We start from the raw sequence: 26711 nt of genomic DNA, 5'->3' as shown, positions 1-26711 counted from the left end.
GACGCAGGGAGACCTTGTCTTCATGGAAAACTGTATACAGGGGGTCAGCCATCATGGCCGCTAATTCACTGACCGACCAGGCAGAGGTGATAGCCACCAGAAAGAGGACCTTCATGGATAGGTGGGCATGTGGCTCAGTAGATAGAATAGAGGCTGGGTGAGGGAAGATGGCACAAGGTTGAGGTCTGGGGGTTGAGGGTAGGGGTAAGGACTGGCTGGAAGCAATTTGTCAGGCTCCTCAGAAACTGGGTTGTGGTAGGGTGGGTGAACACTGACTGGCCGTCCATGGGAGGGAGAAAGGCGCTGAGCACCGGAAGGCAGATAAAGCTGAGTGTCAGGCCCAAGTTCTTGAGCTCCAGGAGGTGATCTAGGATGATGGGCACGGAGACAGCATGGAGGGGGAGGTGGCAGAGTTGAGCCCAGGTGAACTGCTTCCATTTCATGCCATAGCATGCTCCTGTGGACTCCTGCCTACTGTGTGTAAGGATACAGCAGATGGGCAAGAGGTAGGCATTGTCTATGCACAAGCCCCATCCAAAAAAACAGGCCATCAGTTGGAGCAGGCCCGGGTTGGGGTGGTGAACCTTGCTGCTGTCCTAGGTGAGACAGTCCAGCTGGGTGGGGAGGCTGATTAGCTGGCAGCTGACAGTCTGAGTAGATCAGGCAACCAGAACTGTTGGGGCCAGTGCAGAGCTATCAGGATGATCCTGGATCGGTCTTAGCAGATCTTGTGGAGGACCGGGAGAAGGAGGGGAACTGGGGAAAAGCATACCAAAGGCTGTCCCGCCATACAAGAAGGAGGGCATTGTCCTCAGAGTGCTGACCCCTGGAGCAGTAGAGGGGGAACTTACAGTTTGCATGGGCAGCAAAGAGGTCCCAGAGCAGGGGTGCCCCGGGCCCGGCAGATGGAGCAGAAGATAGGGTCATGGAGTTCTCAATTGTGATTGAGGTACCAGGTACCTGCTGAGTGAGTCTGCCATGGAGTTCTGCACCCTCGGGAGGTACACCACATAGGGCATGATGTTGTGGCAGACACCCCAGTTCTGGGATCTGGTGCCACCCTGTCTGTTTATGTACACCACGGTGGTGGTGTTGCACAAGAGGATATGGACGTGTTGGCCACGCAGCAGAGGAAGGAATGCACGGGAGGCCCAGTGGACCACTTGCAGCTCCAGTGTGTTGATGTGCATAAGCGCCTGCCTGGGAGTCCACTTGCCCTGTGCAGTGAAGCTGACCAAGTGTATGTCCCACTCCGCCAGAGAGGCGTCTGTGGTGAGGGTAGCTCTGGAGATGAGGGTAGCAAATGGGATGCTTCGGAGCAGGTTGGTAGGATTGGTCCACCAGGTAAGTGAGGCATGGAGCCAGCTGGGAATGATTAAGGATGAGCCCAGGTGTGCAATGTGGGGCTCGCAGAACCAAGAGGAGCCACAGTTGCAGGCAATGCATATGGAGGTGCGCATGTGATGTCACATAGGTACAGGCCACCATGTGGCCAAGAAGACAGAGACATCCTGCACGTGCGGGTTGTGGCGCAGGGTCTTCATGAGGGTCGTGAGGGTGGCAAAGAAATCTGCTGGGAAGAAGGCTCGCGCTTCGACCAAGTCCAGGCATGCTTTGATTAAGTGGATTGTCTGTGTCAGGAGGAGCATAGATTCCTCCTCATTGACACAGATGGCCAGTGAGGCAAGAAGTGAGCGGAGGGCTATGACTGCTATTGCCGCCTCGGTGAGGGACGGAGCCATCAGCAGACAAAGTGCCCTTCCCCGGCAGAATTGGGCTGCTACGACTGCAAAGACCTTGGGGAAGATCATGGGGGACCTGAATTGATAATGGTTGTCACCCATGCAGAAGTGGAGGAATTTGTGGTGGGCCAGGTGGATGTCGATATGGCAGTATGCATCTTTCATGTTGAGGTCTGTGAACCACTGCAACCACACCCGCTGGGGGAGGGATGGAATGATGGATGCTAGTATCATCATATGGATCTTGATCTTTCTGATGAAAGTATTGAGTAAGCAGAGACGAGGATAGGGTGGAGGCCTCTGTCCTTCTTCAGGATGAGAAAGTATGGGGAGTAGAAGGCCCTGCTGACGAAGAGGTGGGCATGGGTTCAATAGCACCCTTCCTGAGGAGAGTGTCAGCCTTGTGTTGAAGGAGGGTGTCACGAGCAGGAGTCCCTGAAGAGAATTTTGGGGGGAGACCCGGTGAGATGGGAAGGTGATTCTATTCAGTAGCTGTGTCATATGAGCTCCCATACATATCAATCTGTGGTGATCTTGCCCCAACGGTAGCTGAATAGGGCAAGACGGCCCCTGAAGGTGGCACAGGGGGCTGCAGTCAGCGAGGTGGGGGGTTCACAGCTCTCAACCATCACATCAAAATTGGGTCTTCTGCTGGTGGCAAGGTATGGCAAAGGAGGTGGTGGTGACCAATGGTCATGGGTGCTGGGATTGTGGGCACTAGCAGGCCATCTTTTGGTACCTGGTATAGGTGGGTTGGTATGGCAGGTAGGAGCACGGCCAGAACTGCGTCTTAGGTTTCCAGTGTCAGGGGCGAGGATGTAGATCCCAAGGGGCCAGAGGGTTGCCCATGCGTCTTTCAGGGAGTGTAGGGCTTCGGCCATTTTCATAGAGAACAGCTTATCCTCACTGAAGGGGAAGCCTTGGAAGGTAGACTGGACCTCCCTAAGAAAACCAAACAACTGGACCAAACTTCTCATTCCATCACCACCCCCCTGACCAGGGTGAGGAAGAATGTGACTGTCGTATCTACCACAGCCTGGAGGCTGACCTTGGCCATCAGGCGGCCCTCATCCAGCAGGGCCTAGAACCACTGCCACTTGCCTGCGGGAAGTTCTCCAAGTACTCTGCCATCATGGCATAACTCTGCCACCTTATCGAGGGATGGGGTGAGGGGTGGACGTGAGGAGTGCTGGTGTGCCCATTCCATGGCTGTGTGCATGATCAGTGAGGCCGGGGTGTATGCATGGGAGAACAGAAAGTCAGCCCCCTCAGCCAGCATGAAGTACCTGTACTCTGCCTTCTTGGATGTACGGGTGCAGGATGCCAGCGTGTGCCATACTGTGCGTGTGGGTTACAGAATGGCATTGTGAATGGGCAGAGCTATCTGCTTTGGTCCCCAAGGCTGGAGAACATCCAGCAGCTGGTCAGGGTTAGTCCTGGTAGAGGGCCACCCTCCGTAGCAGCTCCTGGTACTGCTGATGGTTGTCAGATGGTGAGATGGTTGGTGGGACTGGGGCCTTGTCCAGGGAGGAGGAGGCTGCCGTCAAGTCCAGTGGTACAGACAGTGCCGGGTCAAGCTTCAGATCCTCTTCTGGGTCCAAGGTGATCGGTGCTGGTGGAGGGGCTGGGGCGGGCTGGCATTAGGTCACTGACTGGCCAGTGGAGGGGCTGGGGTATGGCTGGCAATAAGGGTCCCATGCAGGCCAGTGGTGCCACAAGGCTGGGTCCTGATAGTACTAGGGCCCCTAGGATGAGGGTACCACCCAGACAGGCCTGGAGCGTAGGGAATCATAAAAGGTGGGCATACCCAGGAGTCCGCACTATGCCAGGAGACTGGAGAGAAGGATCCTCTTTTGCTGAGAAGAATTTCCAAGTCTGAAGAAGACACTGGAAGTGGCAGAGTCATCAGTGCAAGTGGTAGTGCAACCAGTGGTGGCGGGTCGTGACTGAGGAGGAGCAGCTCATCCTCCAGTGTAGGTGGCTGTGGGGCCAAGAGAAGCGGTGAGGGCAGGTACAGCAGCTCAGGGTGGGATGTGGGGAACAGCAGATCCGTCTGGCCTAGTGTCCAGGGCATATCTGGTTGTCAGCCAAACCAAGGAGAGATACATGGAATGGAGCACAGAGAATCCTGCCATGGCTGAGGAGCATGCACTGGCGGGCTATGGTGACCCTCAGTCATCGTGGGAGCCGGTGATGCCGGGAAGTCTTGCTTCTGCTTCACCTTGCCCTCTGCCTTAGGGGGTGGCCCTGTGAGGTTGTCATGTGACATCTCACCTGCCCAAGCCCAGCTTGGGGAGGAAACGCAGTGCATCACAGCAGTCTGCAATGGGGACCTGCTGCGGTGTTCATGAGATTCCTTGCAGCCACAGGCACCAACTTCTCCTGGCGCTGGAGGATGCTCGTACCCCCTCACTCCCGGCCCAACTCCAGCCCTGCCCCACCCCCATTCCAACCTCTTCCACAAAGTCTGTGTCCCAACTCCACCCCCTCCCTGAACCTATTGGACTCCTTCCCCAAATCCCCACCCTGGCCTCGCCTCTTCCAGCTCCAGCGCATGGCATGGATGCCCACCCGCGTTTGAAATACAGGTAGGGACCATCACTTGAACAAGAACTCTAAATTATATGAAAAAAGCTGACCATGAAGGAATGTAGAACTGAATTTCCCCACCACATAACAATTCTAAAACAATAAGTATTTAAAGTAAATTTTTCAGCTGTGAAACACCTCCAAGATATTGCACACTAAAAATAATTTCCTTCTTCTAGCAAGAGAGAGCATCAAATATTAAGTATACTTTAGTCCAACTATTTTTTGCCTTTCTGCCCAGCAACCCTGATTAAAGCTTAATGGTTCCTTAGCTTCCATCATAAGAGACTAGCAAGGAAGGATTTCTTGCATAAATAATGGATTTCTTTTCACTCATCTGGCCCCTTTTGATCTGAAGATCTTAAATCTCTTTAAAAATGTTAATTAAGCCTCAATAGGCATGTGATATAACTAAATATACTAATAAGTAACCATTTTACAGCTAAAGTCGGGCACAGAAAGGTTAAGTGTCTTTCAGTGTACCCATTTCCCACCCTACACAGGCTAACCAGTAAAAAAAAAAAAAAAAAAAAAGTATCTCGGTTATACTAGTATTTACTAGCACTGACCTTGCAATAATCATTTCTTTTATGCAACAGACACCATCTTTTTATCTGATTATTTTACTAAAGAGACAGACTATATTGTCCTCCTATTATTCAATTCTCCTTTAGAATAATTGGCTATGAAGATCACAGTGCATCCCATCATATCTAGTGTCTGTGATAGGTGCTTTGAGGGCCAGGTGGCATAGTGATTAGTGCACCTGTCCTCCAACCCCTTGTTTCTGTCAGAGGGGATGGTAGTGGTGCCTGGTTCCTGTCCCAGGCCAGGAGCATTTGGGCTTCCCCACTGCATCTAGGCCTTTGCCCTTTGGTAGGGCATGGAAGGGGGACCTGGTCCCTCTCTCTCCATTGGGTCCCAGGTCAACACACTGTAGGAAGTAAACCCAACAGGTTCCTCCCCATAGACAACCTAAATCTGCCACCCTGCTACTCCTCATTTAAGTGCTCCTTCATTTTGGGTCTTGGCCCCTATAGTCCAAACAGTGAATAGTTTCACAAAGTCCAAATGAGCAGGGCCTACAAGACCTGCTGGTTTTCAAAGTGGAAGGAGGCCAAAGAAGGCACTGCCTAAGGGCCTTACCCACTATGCAGTCCTCTCTCAGGGTCCACTTTCTGTCTGACTTCATGAAGAAGGATTCTTCTCTCCTGCAGCCTGTCCACCATCCCTTTCCTGGGCTTCTGAGCTCCTTTTAACCCACTCCTCCAGCTGGAGCATGCTCATCCGGCCTGTAGAAGCAAGCCTACCTGGACTCAATACTGCCTTTTAAGCCCTTTGGGCACAGCATGTGGTTACTATATATCCCACCACAGTGCCAAATTAGGATTTACTGGATGCAAGAATGAACTTTACTAAACAAGATGCAACCCCCACAAACTAATAGTCCCCTTGGACTTTCACCTACACGCAATTCCTGCAACTCTGGTTTAAATTACCAAATAACCGGTCACAATTTAAAATTGGTCTTTAATCTTATTAACAGAGTCTCCTTCCACACTGATGTAATCCTTAAAATAATCTCTTAAAGATTGCGAATCTAATCAAATCCTCTTTATGGGCTGCATAGCGATCTTAAAAATAAATACTGCTCCTTGTCTCCTATCTACAATGAGTATAATTCCATAATATCAATAAACTCCAGCTTCATTTGAGCTACTAAATGTGCAGACTTTCACAAAATTGTAAAGAAATCTTAGCAAGATGGAGTAATATCACTAGATGCTTCAGAAGGTTTTAAACTAGCATTGGTTGAAATTTTTCCATTAGAACATTTTCCATCAGAAAATACTGGTTCAACCAAATCAAAATGTTCCATGGGACAAGATACAGAATATAGAGAATGTCAGCAGAGTTCACGATGCCCTGTAGCCACCCTTGGAGCACTGGACAAGAATTAGAAATACAATAAAACAAACAAAAACTGCACAATAAATAGAAGATTTATAGAACTATAACTACAATGAATCATAAAGGGACCAAGAAAAATTGGTTGTGACAATAATGGTGGAAAACACTATGTTTGGGATGGCTGTCTAACAAGTGTGGTCTCTTGTAAATGCTTCACCATGTATACATACATAGCACTTAACTATTTTTATATTATACCCTAAAGAGAAGGAAAATTTTGTCTGATTCCATCTGGTGATCAGTTTATGTTGTGTAGAATGAGGACTGATGGCCCTTGCAATTTTTAGCCTAGTTTGTGTCTGTGCAATTGTTATTTTTATTCTCATTAATGTCTACATTATTCCTTATGAGTTTAGGACTTTATCTCAGCAGACTATCAATTTCTATGCCAAAATATTGAGGAATGCTTGTTTCTTCGAAATAAATTCCAGAATGTGTAGTGTTCAAATTTTGTTCTCTGCTGTACTGTCTCTATCAATCATTTACGGTTGCATGCCATATAAAGGGCAATGTATGATTCTAAAGCATATTTTTGAATCTCAAAGTGTCTAAGATCCATGGAGGTCACTGTAACCCAAGTGGCCTTGGTTTTGTTACAAAGTAACAGAACTCTTAGTAATGAACAGGTCAAAAGGTTCTCCAGTACCCAGCTGATACCTCATTGGAAATATAAATGTCAAGAAAATGTCATTTAAGAGGGCTCGACTGACCCCAGAAAAACCACTTCCAATTTAACTAGTTCTAAAAGTGAAAGGAACGCTTAGCAGCGCATCCATGGTAGTGAATCAATTTTATTTTTTCAAAAACTCCACCTTAACCAAATATGTTGGTCCAGAAATGAACAGTGCTTAAGTTAACAGTAGTCCCATTTTTGGATCTTGTGCAGATGGCTTCTATAAAAGTTCTAAGTCAGCATGAATTGCAGGCAAATTCAACCCCCTGAATGCTGTCACTCTTTTAAATCACAGGAATTCTAATAAGTGGTACAATATAGGACAGTAACCTTGCAGCACTGCAAATATTTTTAAGCATTAAGATGCATCTTGAGTGTTCTGTTAAATGATGTTCAAAAGCACACAAGTTTACAGAACATTTCATGCTGAAAGTGCTCATGAGTATATCTGACAGCATGTCACACAATTAGCCAAAGTGGCAGAGAGCATCTATAATACACAATTTTATAACGCAACAATTTTATGTGGCATTGTGGGGATTGTATAGAGGTTCTGAGTTCACTGGTGATATATATACTGGAGGACTTGAACTGACTGCTGATAGGTGGTAGGGCTGATCTTCCCCCCTGCTTGCAATGCTAACAGAAGGGAGAGATCCATACTAGAGTATCATTGCACCAAGCATTTTATTTTTACACAAAGTTTTCTATGGCCCAGTATATCAGATTTCCCCTGCCAGGCCTCCTCGCTAGCTGGGTTGGAAGTGCTGCCACCAGAAAAGCTGAACAGCAGCTAAGAGCAGCAGCAGGGGAGGCCCAGCCTATGACCAGCATCCAGCTATTTCTGGTTACATGTACAACTTAAACAGGGAGAGGAGGTAAGGGGGAGAAAAGAGGAGAGGAAGGGAACACAAGGCAGCTAGACAGGGAAAGAGGAAGGACTCAGAACCAAGCAATTGTAGGTCTAGTTTAAAATCTTCTCCTGCAGCACAAAAGCATAGATATCAGAGAACTCATTCCATTGCACATTCAGTAAGTACAGATAACACAGTGAGAGACAGTCTGTAAACTCCCTCACACTGAGGTAACAACATACCACTGCCTTTTAGATAAGAGGCAACACTTACTGTAACCTGTTTGATAAAAAAGATGCATTTAGAAAGATAAAGGAAGGGGGTATTTTCATAATTATATTTTCATAATTAAAAGGCACTCTACTGTAACATCAGATATAAATACTTACTGAATTTAAGAAGTACATTAATATTTATGCAGGAGAAGGAATCAATTGTCCTCATCATCCCACATTTTAGGTCATTCTGGCCCCTTTCCTACTCCCATTGAAGTCAATGGAAAATCTCACATTAACTTTCTTGCTGAAGGATTGTGATGCTACAAACTAATCGGTGAATCCAGGTGGTTTATTCAGTGGCATGTGGCTGGGGCCATTACACAGTTTAGCTTGATGAAGCAATGAGCCTTGAAGGCCACAGGATCTGGGTCCCACCTGTTCCTTAGTAGTAGCCAATTCCACAACTAAGGGCTCTATATGAAACACTGTGTCACCAGCCTTCTTGGATTTGACCCTCAGCTATGCCAGCCAAGGCCCCTGTTGAATGCAGCTGGAGGCAGAGCCTGTCTCTGAAATGTTTGGATCATAAGCTGCTCCTTAGAGCTTTGAAAATAAGGACGAATACCCTGAAACTGACCTAGAATCAAAGTGCTGAATATTTGTGTTACGTTCCCTAACAGGTTCACTCTGCACTGTATTACTATTAAGATTCTTTCATCTGAAAATAGGAAGTAGCTCATTGGAAACTGGAATTATCTACTTGATTGTGCTTAGTTCACCAGTCCAATATAAGTTAAGGCAAAAAATATGAAACAGAGAAACGAACTATGTCACCAGCAGAACCTCAGACAACACTAATTCTTTCAGTATTCACAGCAAGGTGCAGGCCTTTCACACTCTATTTATGTTTATTTGTATGCTACACTGCAAAGTAGGTCAGTTCATGATCATAATCAGTGCTGGCACTGTGGGACATAAAGCAATTAAGAAAGGAAAACCATCTTACAGGGAGGTGGTGTGGGGGGAATGGTAGCAAATGATGGATCTAGCACTGAAGACTACTGTTCTGCATTAAAAGGTTTCAAAATGCTGATGATTTTCAATGCACCAATAATTTGACAGGAAGGTATAGGGCTTTACTGAATTTGCCTTATGATGAGAATGGCCCTCATTAATTATTTAGAGGATAAATTTCTCAAGATTCAGTTTCTCACAGGATGAAATCTTGCAGACCCAACTAAGTTGTATAGACAACAGGCAGCTGCAAAGGAAAAAAAAAAGTGCATATTTACCAAGTACATGTTTCCATTAAAAGAAGGCAACAAACAAAATGTAAGCCAGCCTTGGTTAAGTCTACCTGTGCAAAGTCAGCAGCAAGTCGCATTTTCCCACCTTCACCAAGGGGTCTCAGTAGACTGGCATTGCGAATAAAAAGTTCAATTGCTCTCTGAGCAATGGCTTCTGTGTTGTCAAAGACAAAGTCGAAACACTCGAAGTGTCTGAAATAGTCGCTCATGACTCTTGCTATGAAGCCCTGTAGTTCCTTCATGTACAGAGAACAAGGGACATCTGGTTTTCCTGAGCTGGATAATGATCTGCCAAAAATGAAAAAAGATGCTAAATCCATTTTTATAATACAACTAAAAATTATTCGTTTCTTTTTAATTTTCTTCTTATCCCATGTAGTAATTTTTCTTTGGTGGCATGAATTTCAGCATCCTATTTCTGCTCGGAACAAAGGAGTGTGTAAATCCCTCTGGGACTGCAGTCCAAAAGATCTCTTGATCTACCATTGCTACCATCACAAGATAGAGGAAACCACCCCCTCTTATCCAGCTTGCAGGCCCTCCATCAGCCTGGAGTTTACAGCTCTAAATCCAGCTCCCAAATTTAAGTGTCCCAGCTGTTTGTATAATATTCTAATAGATCACATAATATCAAGCTACATCTCACAACGTTACTAGTGAAGTCTGTCCCAAGCCTAATCTCTGCAAAGAATTAGTCTCTTAGATTGTTCAAGTCCCACACCCAGGATTATAGGCACTCTCTTCTAATCAGTGAAGAAACAGAGCCCTGCAAGATATAGGACATGGTAATCAGTAATCACTCTCTTTCTCTTTGAATCATAGCCAGGCTGTAGAGCCCTCCCAGACGTCAATAGGAGTTGAGGGCACATAACATCTTGCAAGATTTAGTCCACAGTCTGAATCAAAAGATCAAACCAGAGAGTGTGTGCTAATGCCAGCAGCAGGAAAAGTTGCAGCAGGTAAAAAATATTGTAAAAGCCAAGGGGAAAAGCAAAAGGGAAAAACATCTTTGAAAAGATACTGTTTTCAACAGATTTATTTTATTTATTTTTTAAAGAAAGGAGAATGGATGAACTGTAGCAAGATGTGCAGGGGAAGCAAATAATACCCACTATGGCTCACCATTACTGGTGTCTGTGGATAAAGATAAAGGGTGTTAGAGTGCACGTACCCACCAGGACCAGGCTCTCATAGCAGGCCTCAAATATAGCTACGTCCTTCCTGGTTTGGAAAGCCCTTCAGGAAGAGAGTCTGTTCAAAATCAACCTCCTCCTAAGAATGGTCATACTGGGTCAGACCAATGGTCCATTTAGCCCAGTGCAGACATTGGCCAGTGCCAGATGGTTCAAAGGGAATGAACAGAACAGGGCAACCTGTCACCCAATTCCAGCATCTGACAATCAAAGGCTTAAGGCTACCCAGAGCATGGGGTTGCAACTCTGACCATCTTGGCAAACGACCATCGATGGACCTATCCTCCAGGAATTTATCTAATTCTTTTTTGAATCCAGTTATAATTTTGGCCTTCACAACATCCCCTGGCAGTGAGTTCCACAGGCTAACTGTGTAGTGTGTGAAGAAGTACTTCCTTTTGTTTGTTTTAAACCTGATGCCTATTTATTTCATTAGGTGACTTGTGGTATGTGAATGGAGTAAAGGAGTAAATAACGCTTTGTATTCATTTCTCCACACCATTCATCGTTTTACAGACATCTATCATATCCCCCCTCTGTCATCTCTTTTCTAAGCTGAAAAGTCTCAGTCTTTTTCTCTCTTCTCATACAGAAGCTGTTCCAAACCCCTGATCATTTTTGTTGCCCTTCTCTGTATTTTGACATTTCTAATACAACTTTTTTGAGATAGGACGATCAGAACTGCACGCAGTATTCAAGGTGTGAGTGTACCATGGATTTATGATATTTACTGCCTTATTATCTATTCCATTCTTATTGGTTCCAAACTTTGTTAGTTTTTTTGACTGACACTGCATATTGAGCAGATGTTTTCAGAGAACTATCCACAATGACTACAAGATCTTTCTTGAGTGGTAACAGCTAATTTAAACCCCATCATTTTGTATGTATAGTTGGGATTATGTTTTCCTATAAGCTTTACTTTGCATTTATCAGCACTCAATTTCACTTCATTTGTTGCCCAATCTCCCAATTTTGTGAGATCCCTTTGTAACTCTTCACAGTCTGCTTTGATCTTAACCATCTTGAATAATTTTGCATCATCTGCATGCTTTGTCACCTCGCTGTTTACTACATTTTCCAGATCATTTATAACTATGTTGAACAGCACTGGTCCCAGTTCAGATGACTAGGGGACACCGCAATTTACCTCTCTCCATTGTAAAAACTGACCATTTAGTCCTACCCTTTGCTTCCTGCCTTTTAACCAGTTACGATCCATTAGAGGACCTTCCCTCTTATTCCATTACTGCTTACTTTGCTTATACATCTTGTAATACATGTGGTCAAAAAATGAAAATGCAAAATTTTTTTTAATTTTGCAGCTGTTTTCATTTTATAAGGCTCAAAACTGATCCTTATTATTGTTTTTTCAAAAAATGTCACTTAATTTTTTAATGGGAATTTTAATCTAAAACCTTACAGAAAATGTTATTGAAAACAGTTATCAGAATATTTTATTTGCCAAAATACATTTTTCACTAAACACATTTTGATAACCATTTCAGAGTTTATAATGTAGATTAAAATGTCTACGAAAATTTTAGATAAAAAAGCCACAAAGTTTTTTCTGAAAAACAAAACTGTTCACAAAAACATTGGTTTTGAATAAAGCTCTTCTTACTTAAAAAAACTGAAATTTTTTGACAAATTTTACTTTAAGACAACCAAAATAAAAGGACAAAGGCAAGTGTGATATGATTTTGGCCACTCAGTTCAATGGCCAGCCACGTTGCTGCCTTCAGTGCAAAAAGACAATCAAGTATCATTAGCTTCCAGACAAGTGATCCTGTTGCAAAGGTCACTGTGGTATTAACAGTATATTATGCATATATATTATATTTTACCAAGACAATGCCATATTATGAAGATAGTGGCTGATTACCCAGAAAAATCTTCCTGATGCATAGTGATGATAATGGCCTCCACGGAGTCTCCTACCGAGTTCAGTAGGGGTTGCACAGCACTACCCATGAGATCATAGATAGTCTAAAAAAAAAAGTGAGAGGACGAAATCAGTAATGAACAAAAAGTACATACACTGACACCACCAAAATTTAAGATAAATTTAGTACAGACATTTGCCTCCTTTATGTTACCAGTGCCCTTTTATTCCATACTGGAAACATTTAAAGGAAAGGAAAATGGAAGTCTTACAACATTTAATCTGTTCAACCATTTCAGTAAGGCAGAGAAATAAAGGCCACTTTACTATTACTACTTTATTTCACAGTAGCGATGCACATTGACATCCCCTATATATAAAGATACATATTTTAATGCACACATGTATGCCTATTATAATCTCCTGCTGTAGGCATGCCTCCTGTCCTCTACTTGTCATCATCACTCAAGACAGGGAATATAGAGGGATGGGTCCAGACAGCCATCACCATAGAAACCCAGATGCACAAGGTTACTAATCACCCTGAGAGACAAAAGCACCAAACTGGTGAGGAAAGAGGGAGTGGAGGATCCAGTGCTTGTTGTGTAAAGATCGTAGGGATTTACATTTATTGTTAAAGCAGATGTATGGGTTCCAAGCATCATCAAACTATCAGAACTCTCAAATACAAATAATTCTTAAATCAAAATAGCCTACTCATCCACAAATAGTTAGAGGAAGTACAAATTACAGAGAATTTGAAATTAATGCATATTTTGGCCAGAAAGTAAGGTCCATATTGACAAAAAATGCCAGAACAAGACAAAACTCACAAGTTAAGTTACAGTGCCCATTGGAAGTATGGCAAATACAACAAACGTTCAATCTAATTTTATAGCATGTTGACATCAAATTACCTTTAAGGCTGTAGCTATAGTTTGTTCAGCAGCTGTCGGGAATGAACTCTGGCTGGAAACTACCTAAAATATGTAAACAACTATTAAAATAGTCAAAGCTTAGTGAATGATTAATGACCCCAGAATTTTGTTTGGACTGAAAACATTTTTAGCTATTACTGAAACAGAAGTTGGCCATATTTATAAATAACGAACAAATGTATTATAGAGGGACAAGATTTTAAAAGTTAGAAAATTTCACAATATGAAACCACTTTGTCAAAAAATACTTTTGTCCTTCTTACAGTATTTAACAGCATTTTGCAGCCCCAAAAGTTCAGCTGGTAAATCATAGTGACAAAATAATATTTTAATAAAAACATTCTGATTCTAGGGAGGGGTTTTTGAAATGCAGCATCTACTTTTCTAGGGCAATCTGAAGATGCAAATGCCAGCTTATCGCTGCATAGTTATCCAGTCACAACATTTTTAAACTATGAAAAGTCTACCGTATTAAAAACAAAAACAATACCCAATTTGGTCCAAAATGAAGCATCTATATTTCCCAATGCTCCAGAATAATTATGATTGACATGATATGGAGAACACTGACATTTGAATACACCTGAGTTAATTATCTGTCATTTTGCTTTCTTGATATGCAATGAAGCAGCACTCAGTTCCTACTGAAGTCAAAAGTCTAATTCCCATCAGTTCAACAACATCTGGATAGGCCTTTAATTTTTTCTTATGCCAAATATTCATTATGAAATCTCTAATTTCCAAGATTTGCAGTTTGAAGCAAGAGACACACAACATGATAAAAAGTAAATGGTTTGTTCTCCTACTGATGTGTGTGGGGTTTATGGAGAGCCGTGCAGCTGTAAATAATAGCAGGAATTCCTTGTAAGTTAAAATCTACACTTGAAATAATTGCTCAAATCCCAACTACAGTAGCATTTGGACTAGATGTCAAGGATCAAATCTGGAAACATCCCACCAATTTCCTTACAGTTATCAACATGTTATATTTATCTCAGTTAAAATAGTGTATTGACCATTAAATTCACAGTTAAGAATGGCTGAGCCATTACAAACATTGAATCTATCTCCCCTTGTAAGTATTCTCACATTTCTTATCAACTGTCTGTACTGGGCTATCTTGATTATCACTTCAAAAGTTTTTTTCTCATACTTAATTGGCCTCTCAGAGTTGGTAAGACAACTCCCATCTTTTCATACTCTCTGTATATGTACATATATCTCCGCAATATATGTTCCATTCTATGCATCTGAAGAAGTGGGCTGTAGCCCACGAAAGCTTATGCTCAAATAAATTTGTTGTCTCTAAGGTGCCACAAGCACTTCTGTTCTTTTTGCGGATACAGACTAACACGGCTGCTACTCTGAAACAATTAAGAATGACTCACATCAGATCTCTCTCCAATACCAAAGCATACAAGATTCATTACATCAGAATTACCATCTGTTTTCATAACCCATACAGGTTTTATATGCTATCTGAACCTTTTTATTTTTATTTTTTTTCAAGTCAGCGTCTGCATTCATGATCATGTGTTTATTCAGATCAAGATTTTATCATGTTGAGTAGACACAGTTTGCTCTGGCTTATGCTGACTGTGTAACCATAGTCAGCACTGGGTCAGTAAACTTTATTGGGTATGTCTACATCGCAATTAGACACCTGCGGGGGTAAGGCTAAGAGACTGTTCAACTGGGGTATTCAGGTTTGGTCTTCAGCCCAAACTCTGGGACTCTCCCATCTCGCAGGTCTTAGCCCCTTAGCCTTCTTGCGTTGGAGGGTTTGGGAATATTGGTTCCATTCTAAACATTGTTCTATCTCACTGAAAACCAAACTGTTTTTTAATTAATTATTACAGCAAACTCAGTTGATATTTCAGTCACCTAAGTTCAAGAGAAAATCTATATTCTATCCAGTTCTTTGACAGTTTCCTAATTTACCACACCACAGGTAAAATGATACATAAGTACACACACAAGCCAAAAATGTATGATGAAAAGCAGACATATGCTAATCCATCAAACAGTATTCACTAGTTATAACACAAGCAGGTAACAAAAGCAGGGCCGGCTCTAGGCACCAGCAAACCAAGCACATGCTTGGGGTGACACATTTTCATGGGTGGCATTCTGGCCCTTTTTTTTTTGTTTGTTTGTTTTGGGCAGCAAAAGCCTAGAGCCAGCCCTGGCGGCGGCAGCAGCGCGTTGTGCCCAGAGGGCACCCTCGGGCTGCTGTGGTTCCTGCCGTGGGGGAGCAGCGCCTGCACCTTGTGGCTGGGCTGAGCAGGCTCTGAGTGGGGGACACTCGGGCTGGGGGCACCCCGTGGGGCACACAAAGCCGCCTGCATGTGCTGCAGGACGGTTGCCCCCCAGCACTGCAACCTGGGCTGAGTGACGCGGCCCGAGCTGCCCAGGGACCGCTGCAGAGCAGCCAGAAGCAGCAGCAGCAGCGGGGCCATAGAGGGTGAGGCACTGCTGTGCGGGGCCTGCATCCTACTCTCCGAGGCTCTGCTCCCTCTGGGACTATCCTGCCCGGGCTCCTCAGCTCCCTGCCTGGCCAGTCCTGGAGGCAGGAGCCTTGGCTGGTGGGACCCTGGGCTGAGGTGTGGCCCAGAAGCCTCGCTGCTTATCTCGACCCTCGCAGTGCCAGACCAGCTGGAAGCGAGGGAGGAGTAGGCGGAGTCAGCACTGGTGAGGGGAGTCAGGGCTGGGGCAGCAGGGGTGCGGGTGGGGTGGGGTGAGGGGACAGCCCAGCGCTGGGGCGGCAAGGGGTGCAGGTGGGGGAGGGCACTGGTGGGGGGGTGATAGCCCAGGGTCAGGGTGGGGGGCAGCCAAACATTTTTTTGCTTGGGGCAGCAAAATACCTAGAGCCGGCCCTGAACACAAGCCTCATTTATGCACAAATCACAAACTTTGTTCTATGATGCTGTTCAAATAATCTTTAAAAAGTATTTGTATAAGTTCTCATCAATGCAAGGCTGACTAAGCCTAAGAAAAAGCAAAGAATGTAATCAAAATTAATGGCAAGAAGTTAAATATCGCTGAAAGCTTACCTTCAGCACTGACTGGTGTAGCCTGTACAGTGAATTCACTACTGCCACATTCCTTCTCTGTCCTTCTGTAAGGGGTCCAATCACTTGGCTGGCATCGCCTTGGGTGGACAGCTGCATTAAGTAAATAAATAAGCAAATGATTTTAAAAATAGTACTATCAGAATGTCAACTCCTTTCTCTTGAAATAAAGTGAGATCTAAAAAAGTAAAATTAGTTAAGCTGAGTGTTGTCTGTACTATTCAGAGCAGAATAAGTAGTATGTCATTTGTAAAAGACAATATCTTCCATTTAACCCATGACATATACATGCATACAGATTACACACACACTCACTCAGCCCCGGGTCTCAGAAGACTCATACAAGCAGGGAGCAAGGCCTATCTCCTTCCTCTGTTCCTCCAACAGGCGCTGCCAAACCAATCCACTTGGAGATACAGGGTCTCAGCAGTCTGCCCACCTCTGTAAGTGGCAAAACAGCAAATAGAATGCTGGTATCCCGTCTCCCAGTACCCTACTCTAACCATTAGCCAAGCTTCTCCCTTCAAAAGCAGATTTTTGTTGTAAAATATGTGTTTAGAATGACATACACATTAGTAGTTTAAATAAAGAAATATAAATGTGATGAATTACAAAAAACAAACAAAACAAAACAAAAAGAATAGGAGAGCGTGACAGGGTGCTGATTAGAATGACTGCAGAATCAGCCCCCTGCCACGCCAGCCCCATTTAAGTGAATAAAATGGAGCTGGCTGGAAAGAACCTGCCCTAATTGGGGAACGAGAGCCAGCTGCCAGCCCAATTAGCTCAGGCCTATATAAGAGGCTGGGAAGAAGAAAGCCAGGGTGGTGGGATGGAGGACAGCAAGGGAGTGCAGGCAGGGAGAAAGCCCTTCCTTCCCGGATTCAGACGCAGAACTGTGTATGCTGTATTGTGTGAAGGTGGTGGGAGCACAAACTGGTAAATAAAAGCACCAGTGGTTCCTGAACCCAAGGGTCTCTGAGTGACTATATTTGAACATAATAGAGACAGGAGCCAGGAGGGCCAGCTGCACTCTGCTACAGAGAGGTTGTCATGTGCTATTCCTAATATTAAAGGGAGTCCTTGCATAAATCACCACAGAGCAAAATCAAAACTTACTCCAAAATAGAGAACACTGTCCCTTCACATTTAAAGTACATGGTCATACAAATGATGCTGAAATCATAAAGTACAAGGATCAGACATATGACTATTTAACTATGGTCCCATAAGGATATCACAAGGAATGTTTACTATATAAAATAAAGTCAAATTTGGAAACATAACTAGAAATTTTCTTATACACCCAGTAAGGTGCAGAAACACAACATTCTGTTAAAAGAACTACACTGGTTTAAGTTGATTGAGTGAATCTTAAAAAAAAAAAAAAAAGACTGTCAAGCAATTACAGCAGGAATACTATTAATACACAACGTCACTGAGCTATGATTCTGTTATCAGCTACATATTCCAAGACATACGTTTATACTCAATTAAAGTCCCAGAGAAATAAGCCCAACACTTAAGATCCTCCAGCAAGAAGGCATTAAAACCTCAGAACAAACAGTAAGTGATCTTACTGAAATCTATTCAAATAACCTATTCATAGCTGTTCAGAAAATAGACAGTCAAAATATACACGAGTAAAAATTAAAAGAACATTCTGAAAACATGCAGCACAAGCATAACAAGAGAACACTTCTTAAAACGATATAACACAATAAATCTTCATTAAAGAAAGAATATTGCTTTAACTCATAGTTCTTCTAAGGATTTGAGCACTCAACATAAACATCAAAATAGCAAATGCATGGTATAGCAGGTTGACTTGCTTCTTTAAGGCCTGGAGCCAGCCAAGCCTAGTTAGGAAATAGCCACACTTGAACACGGTTCACCTGTTTCCCCCTACAAAAGGCAGCAGGATGCTGCAGAGAGAGAGGGATGCTCAGAGAGAAAAATACAGTTACTTTTTTTGTAATTGGTGTTCTTTGAGATGTGTTGCTCATGTCCATTCCATTGTAGGTGAGTGTGCTCCCCAATGCACCAGTGCCGGAAGTTTTTCCCTCAATGGTATCCACAGGGGACCGGCTTTGGTGCACTCTGGAGTGGAGCACATATGTCACAGTATGAGGGGTGCTGCCAGCTCCCCCCATCCTCACTTCCTTCTTGCCAGACACTCCGACAATGGGGAAGGAGGGCAGGTCATGGAATGCATGAGCTACACATCTCGAAGAACAGCAGTTACAAAAAAGATAATTGTCTTTTCTTCTTCTTGCTCATGTCCATTTCATTGTAGATGACTCCCAAAGCAGTACCACTGGAGGTGGGCAGGAGTTCATGGACATGTCGATTGCAAAACAGCTCTGCCAAAACCAACATAATCTCTGGTCTGCTGAGTGATAGCATAATGATTCGTGAACGTGTGCACTGAGGACCACGTCACAGCTCTGCATATGTCCTGCACAGGGACCTGTGCCAGGAAAGCTGTCAAAGATGCTTGCGCCTTTGTCAAATGAGCCCTCACTATTGGAGAGGGCACAGCCTGCACTAACTTGTAGCAAGTGCGGATGCAGGTGATCCAAGCTGAAATTCTCTGAGAGGACACTGGAAGACAACCTTTCATCTTGTCGACTACTGCAACAAAGAGCTGAGTCGACCTGCAGAAGGACTTGGTATACTCTAAGTAGAAAGCCAATGCCTGCCTGACATCCAGAGTACGCAGGCACCTCTCCTCATTATTAGTGTGAGGATTCAGATGTAACACAGGAAGGTTGACATGGAAGTGTGACACCACCTTCAGCGGGAAAGCTTGTAGAACACTGTGTATGGGGGCTCTGAAGTAAGAGCTCTAATCTCAGAGACTCATATTGCTGAGGTAATGGCTACAAGGAATGCAACCTTTATGAGAAGTGGGAAAGGGAACACAAAGCCATAGGCTCAAATGGAGGGCCCGTGAGCCTGAAAAGGACCAGGTTGAGGTCCCATTGAGGAACCGGGTCCCGGACTGGTGGAAACACTCTTTCAAGGCCTTTCAGGAACCTAGCCGTCATGTCTCATGAAAAAGCCAACCTACCCTGGACTTGAGGGCGGAAGGCCGATGTGGCTGCCAGGTGAACCTTGACTGAGGAAAGGGCGAGGCCCTGATTCTTTAGGTGAAGCAGGTAATCTAGAATGCACTGCAGCGATGACTGGATCAGGGAGATATTCCACACCACCACCCAGGAGGAGAACTGCTTCCACTTTGCCGGGTAAGTGGCTCTTGTCGAGGGCTTTCTGCTCTCCAGGAGAACCTGTTGCACCTGACAAGAGCAGGCCAACTCCTCTGGGTTCAGCCATGCAGCATCCAAGTCTTGAGGTGGAGTGACACAAGGTTCAGGTGCAGTAGCTGACCATGGTCCTGCAACAGTAGGTCTGGGCGGATGGGAAGTGTCCGTGGGGGCACTACGGCCAGGTCCATGAGCATGCCGAACCAATGCTGGTGTGGCCAAGCTGGGGCAATCATGATGACCCAGGCCTTGTTCCTCATATTCTTCAAGAGGACCATGTTGATTAGCGGATTGGTAGGAAGGCATAAAGCAGGTTCCCTGACCAAGATAGGAGAAAGACATTGGAAAGTAAGCCTCTGCCAAGGCCTTGCAGGGAGCAGAACACGTGACACTTCCTGTTCTGTCTGGTGGTGAACAGGTCCACTCGGGGAGTCCCCCCTCAGGAACAGTGTCCTGACAACCTCCAAGTGAAGAGACCACTCGCGGTGAGAGAAGAAGGACCTGCTGAGGTTATCTGCCAGCGTGTTCCTCATACTGGGAGGGTGCAAGGCTTTCAGGTGGATCGCATGCTGGATGCAAGATCCCACAGACAGAGATCCTCCTGGCACAGGACCGATGACTTGGCTCCTTCCTATCTGTTGACATAGAAAATGGAAGCGATGTTGTTCATCAGCACCTGCATCACCCGACCGGAGAGGTGGGGAAGGAACAGCATGCAAGCCAGCAAACTGGCCCTCAGCTCCCTGATGTTTGTATGAAGCGCAAGCTCTTCCCTGGACCATAGGCCCTGCGTGCACAGTGTGCCCAGATGTGCCCCCCACCCGAGGTCAGACACATCCGATACTAGTGAGACTATGGGCTGCGGGCTTGCAAACTGCACACCTTCCAGTACCATCGCCGGGTCAGACCACCATTGCAGGGCAGTAAGTATCCATGGCGGAATCATAAGGATCTTATTCAGGTGATGTCTGGCTGGGGAGTAAATCATGATGAAGAGGGCAAAGCCTGAGCCCTGAATGTTGAATGACATATGTGCAGGCAGCCATGTGCCCTAGAAGTCTGAAGCAAACCCAGACAGTAGTGAGTGGGTGGGCAGTGACACTTGCAATGAGCTCCGACATTGCCCTGAACCTGGCCACCGGCAGAAAGGTTCTGCTGGGTCAAATCTAGGACTGCTATGATAAATTCTAGCCTTTGAACTGGAACCCATGTTGATTGCTGTTCGTTTATCAACAGACCCAGTGCTTGGCAGGTGGCTTGTAACATCTCAATGCTGTGCTGAACCTGTCCTTCCAATCAGCCCTTTATGAGCCAATCGTCGAGGTACGGGAAGATTTGAATACCTTGACATCTGAGATAGGCTGCTACTACTGACATGCACTTTGTGAACACCCTTGGCACCTAGGTTAAGCCAAAGGGAAGCACTGCACTGACCCGACCAGGAAGCGCAGGAACCTTCTGTGGCCGGGGAAAATTGAAATGTGGAAGTATGCGGCATACCAGTCTCCAGGATCCGGGGACAGAATGATGGAGGCCAGAGAGACCATCTGGAACTTCAACTTCTTGAGACATTTGTTGAGGTTCTGCAGGTCTAGAATGGGGGGCATGCCCCCTTTGGCCTTTGGGATAAAAAAAGTAGTGGAAGTAAAACCCTTTTCCCCTTTGGTGCTCAGGGACTTTCTCCACCGCTCCCACTCATAGGAGGCTTTGCACCTCCTGAATGTGGCAGATGCTTATGAGAAGGGTCTCTGAAGAGGGATGAGGAAGAGGAGTGGAAGGGGAGTATAGAAATGAAATGGAGGGTATAACTCCTTGCCACTGTGCTGAAGACAGGGCTCTGAACAGGGCTGGCTCCCAAATCTATGGGGCTGTTGCGGCTTAAACTGCTTCCTCACCGGGCCTGGCATGTAGAGGCCGAGGGAGCACAAGGTGACCCTCAAATCTTTCAGGCCATGTAATTTAGCATCTGTTCGTTCTGAAAACAGAGCTAGGCCATCAAATGGGAGATCCTGGATGGATGGTTGGACCTTCATTGAGACCCCCGACGACTGGAGGATGCACGCCTCATCGAAATGGCCGAAGCTATGGTCCAGGCCGCAGAGTCCACAGCAGCCAAGGTTGCCCGGAGGGCTGCTCTGGCCACTGCCATGCCCTTGTCGAGGATAGCCAGGAATTCTTTCCTGGGCTCCTCCGGCAGCGAGGCAGCAAACTTAGCCATCAACTGCCATATATTGAAGTCATAGCAGCCAAGCAGGGCTTGATGGTTGGCCACCCTCAGTTGGAGGCTTGAAATAGAATAAATTTTTCGACCAAATAGACTGATCTTCTTCACCTCCTTATTTTTCAGCATCAAACCCGGTTGATCCTGCCTATCGTGATCACTGGCTACGGATACCACTAGCAAACTTGGGGCAGGGTGGGTATACAAATCCTCATATCCTTTAGCAGGAACAAAGTATTTTCTTTCTGTCCATTTGGTGATTAGGGGCAGAGAGGAGGGTGCCTGCCACAGGGCCTTAGTAATTTTTGCCACTCCCTCATGCACTTGCGGTGATGGCTCTTGGTGCTGTGGGTCCGGTGATCTGCGGTGGCACTCAGCAGATCTTCGATGGTATCCCGGTGATCTACACTTTACGCTTAGAGAGTGTTGCCACTCCATAGACCTGGAGAGGGAGCGAGAGGATCAAAGTCTTGGAGACCACTGACGCATGCATGGTGATCTGTATCAGCGCTCTGACAGCCAGTGACGGGGCCCCGGAGACCGACATTTGGAACCTCCAGAATGGTGCCTTGAACTGGGAGACCAGCTTGGACGCTCCCATTACCAAGGCTCTGGGGACCGGCGCACCTCCGCAGGTCTGTGCCCAACCACCGGCATTCAATGCTATGATCTCGAAGAGCGCTGCCTGGAGTCAGGGGGACCGACGCTGGGAATTCTGGCAGTTAAGTGAACCCACATCTGGGGGTTAGTGGCGCTGCTCGGGAGTGCTGTTGGGGCACTCCCCGGAGCAGGGAGTGGTGCCACATTGATGGAGACCATTGGAAAGAGCCCATGGCAGGCTTGCCGCTCAAACAGGGCACCTCCGAGGCGGGGCTGGGCGGCTCCAGAAGGGACAATATGTCCTTAGCGGCCTGAAAGGCATCTGGTGTAGACAGCACCACCAGGTGCTGAGTGTCTCTGCCACTACCCAGGGTGGCGGGCAGGTCTCGAGCCAAGCTCGACAGCTCATCTACCGCTGGATCCTGGCCACCAACTGGAGGCAATGAGCTGCCCCTTGCTGGTCTTTATTCTCCTCCGGCTCTCTCCTTCACTTTACGGGTTCCAGGACAACATCCCCCACTGGCCCTTTCTCTGCTTCTTAGCCAGTACTGGGGATGAGAGTTAGCATTGGTTGGATGTCGGTGCTGGCGGCGCACTCCGCACCGAGGCCATGGTGCACTCCGCACTGAGGCCGTTGCAAGGGCTGACTCCATAAGGAGTGCTTGGAAATGAATATCCCGCTCCTTCTTGGTACGTGGCCCGAAGTTTTTACAAATGTGACACTTATTGCTCTTGTGGGCTTCAAACAGCATTTCAAACAGCTTCTACGGGGGTCGTTGACTGGCATAGACTTTTTGCAGCAGTCACAAGGTTTGAAGCCTGTGGACCAGGGCATGCCCCATCCCAAGGCTAAGTCCCATATGGGACTATCTAACTAACTATTTTCTACTAACACTAAGGGAACTATTACCCAGACTACTTAACACAACTATATACAATCAAACCACTACTGTGGTGCAGTAGGAGAAGTAGCGTGCCGAAGTAAGAAGACATTCCAGCACCATCACTGGCGGTAAGAAGGAACTGAGGGCAGGGGGAAGCCAGTAGTGTCTCTTATACTGTGGCATACACGCACCACTCCAGAGGGTGCCAGAGCCGGTCCCCTAAGGATACCACTGAGGGAAAAACTTCTGGCATCTACAATAGAATGGACATGAGCAAGCACTCATAGAAGAACAAGCAGAGTCAATGGCTGACGGGAGTAAGTAGCCTCTAGAAGGGAACTTTGAGTTTTCAGGGAAACAGCTCTAACCAGAGAAGGTCTGAAAGACCCCCAGCAGGAAGTCTAGGGGTATGGACTAAATGGGGATTTGAGAACTTTAATTTTGAATATTTTGTGATACTAAAAAATCTAGCCCAAGGGTTCAAAGTTGCTAAATATGCAAAGAGTTTGGGTGGAATTTAAGTCTTCTGAAGGAGAGACTGAGGCAGGGCACAAGGGGGCGTGAGGGAGGTGACCTACACGATGACACATGTATGACTAAATTAGCCAGTATTTAACTAACATCCTGCAAATATTAATTTTAGGCAACTTTTCATTCACATGCAAGTATGTAGTGATATAGTATTACTAGTAGTCTGTCTTGAGTGCCTATTCACCACCACATTTCTTGCAACAAAATCAGTTCAATCCAAATTCTCCAGAATTAAGACTCATCTCGACTGAGGTTTCTCATATCTTTTCAAAGAGAAAAAATGTACCTTCTCCTAATGCCTCAGAAATAGTCTGGCCTCAAAAAACTATCCTCAGACTAGCAGAAGTAAACTTGGTGCCTCATATGTTGGCAGTTCTTTTCTTTCCTGTAATCTGGGTTCTCTTCCATCTCACTCCCTGACATTTCAACTTCAAGAGACCGGACTGACTTTAAGAATTTTGCTCTGACACCAATATTTTCACAGATTAATAACAAAACAGACTTGTGTTGAGTTAAAGGTGGTAAATCAGTGTGCTGAAGTTATGGTTTAGACTTTTACCAGCCATTTAGTGCTCAATCATCATCAACAAGGCAGGAAATGCAGCTAAACTGGGAAGAATAACAAACCTTCTGATAAATGCGTTTTTTTAGTCATTTGTTATTAGACTTGCCCCATCAAGCTGTGCTTGCTGGAGGATGAGCTGAGTCTTCTGAAGTAACTTTAAAATTGGACCCACACAGATAGAAAAAATTCTCCCTACCTGATGCAGTTTGGCTTTTAGACATTTTGAAACCACATGGCAATGGCTCCTCAGCTCTTGATGAAATAACCTAACTTCAGGGAACTGATATAGGAAAAATAACCTTTCTGTAGGAACATGCAACTCATGCACTCAGCAACTGTTGTGCACAACTAGACAGATATCAACAAAAAATGCTTTAAAACACTATTTTTCTAAAATTATTTTTTTTTTTAGTTTTTTCAAATAAGCAACTTATTTCAGTAGAAGGATTTGCTGAGCCCTTGTAGATTATAAACTACTATCAGTTGTTTGAAGCACTGAGCCGGTAAATCTTTACCACAGTGAACGACATTTGAAACCCAGCTGTACTGGGTTCACTGAGGCTGCCTTTAGGGAGACATGCTACAAGACAACTAAGATCAACGGGACATAAGCCCCAACATTTGTAGCTTGGTATGAACTGTCAGCTGCTGTCTCTTGTCTATCCTTGCTGACGCACTGGGAATTTCTAGGATCCTATCCTGAGGCAGGAAGGCTTCGAGGGTTGATCTCTGTCTAGTGGGGCTTCTACATACTCCATTTGTTGCCAGGTAAATTGGGACTCTGATTCATTTATCATGACTCCAACATGCTTGTGATCACACAGACTGATTTTCTGAAACTCTCTGGGATGATATCCTCAATCAGCCACTTTATTTATCTAGAGAAAAACATGCACTACCGTGCTATGCAGGTAGGCTATTATTATTACCACTAAGCATGTCATGAAAATACGTGGAGCAGATGACAGACCAAAGACCTGTGCAAGAAAAGACAGAATAACTGATAAATAAAAGACGGTTACTCACCTTTGTAACTGTTGTTCTTCGAGATGTGTTGCTCATATCCATTCCAGTTAGGTGTGCACGCGTTGCGTGCACGTTCGTCGGAAGATTTTTACCCTAGCAACACTCGGTGGGTAGGCTGGGCACCCCCTGGAGTGGCGCCGCCATGGCGCCGGATATATACCCCTGCCGACCCAACTGCCCCTCAGTTCCTTCTTGCCGGCTACTCCAACAGTGGGGAAGGAAGGTAGGTTTGGAATGGATATGAGCAACTATCATAGCATTCCTTCTTAGATCTGAACCTTAGAGTTCAGAAAATGAGATACTAGCACCTGAATCCTCTAAGCTTAATTACCAGCTTAGATCTGATAGCACTGCCACCACCCAAAAATATAGTGTTTGGGGGCATTCTGACCTCCCCAACCTTCCCTGGGGACCCCAAGAACCCAGATCCCTTGGGTTCTTAAAACAAGGAGAAATAAACCATTCCCCCCACCTTTTCCCCTCTCAGAATTTCCCTCCCTGGGCTATCCTGAGAGATACTGATCTAACCTCTAAATCACCATACAGAGAAGCATCTCCCTTCCCTTCCACAAAGAGGCAAACAGATTTAAGGAAAACAAAGAGAGATTCTCTCTCTCCCCCTCCCATCTCCCCCCCCCCACCCATCCTGGTGAGTTATCCCAATCCCCTGGAATAACACAAGGGAAACAAGGAAAAAAAAATCAATCAGGTTCTCTAAAAAAAAGAAATCTTTTAATAAAAGGAAGGAAAAAGTAAAGAATTATCTCTGTAACTTCAAGATGTAAATCTTACAGGGTCCTATAACTTACAGACACCAGAAAGAGACTTCCCCCCCCAGTACCAATACAAATCAGAATATTCCCAGCAACTACACATATAAAAGTTAACCAGCCAGATCCACAATTGCTAATAGAGTAAAAACAATCAAAAAAGCCTAAACCGCCTGTTTTTACTTACTATATGAAAATAAACTTAGAGAGCCTGTAGTAATGTCTGGTCTCTCTCAGACCCTCCGAGAAGAACACACAACACGCAAAGAACACACACAAAAGTTTCCCTCAGCCCAAATTTAAAAGTATCTTGTCTTCTGATTGGTCTTTTGGTCAGGTGTCCAGTTCCCTGCTTGTAACCCTTTACAGGTACAAGAGACATTAACCCTTAACAATCTGCTTATGAC

The 26711-nt window shown here is 45.2% G+C and overlaps 1 protein-coding gene across 3 annotated transcripts in view; it reads right to left on the bottom strand.

The window, feature by feature from the left end:
• COG5 (component of oligomeric golgi complex 5) overlaps positions 1-26711 on the bottom strand; it is a 346421-nt gene that overhangs the window by 29111 nt on the left and 290599 nt on the right. For 2 of the 3 annotated variants that reach the window (XM_030549122.1, XM_030549212.1), the window contains 4 exons: positions 16424-16534; positions 13350-13412; positions 12433-12536; positions 9405-9642 (listed from right to left, as the gene is read on the bottom strand). In XM_030549122.1, coding sequence (XP_030404982.1) covers positions 9405-9642; positions 12433-12536; positions 13350-13412; positions 16424-16534 — 516 coding nt within the window. Of the gene's footprint in view, positions 1-5841; positions 9309-9404; positions 9643-12432; positions 12537-13349; positions 13413-16423; positions 16535-26711 lie in introns of those variants that run through there. The other variant, XM_030549260.1, reaches the window with a different exon arrangement.

This window comes from Gopherus evgoodei, chromosome 1 (genome assembly GCF_007399415.2).
Source record: "Gopherus evgoodei ecotype Sinaloan lineage chromosome 1, rGopEvg1_v1.p, whole genome shotgun sequence".
In the NCBI taxonomy this organism is placed as follows: Eukaryota; Metazoa; Chordata; order Testudines; family Testudinidae; genus Gopherus; species Gopherus evgoodei.
Note: the sequence above shows the minus strand (reverse complement) of the source record. Positions and strands in the feature narration are given on the sequence as shown.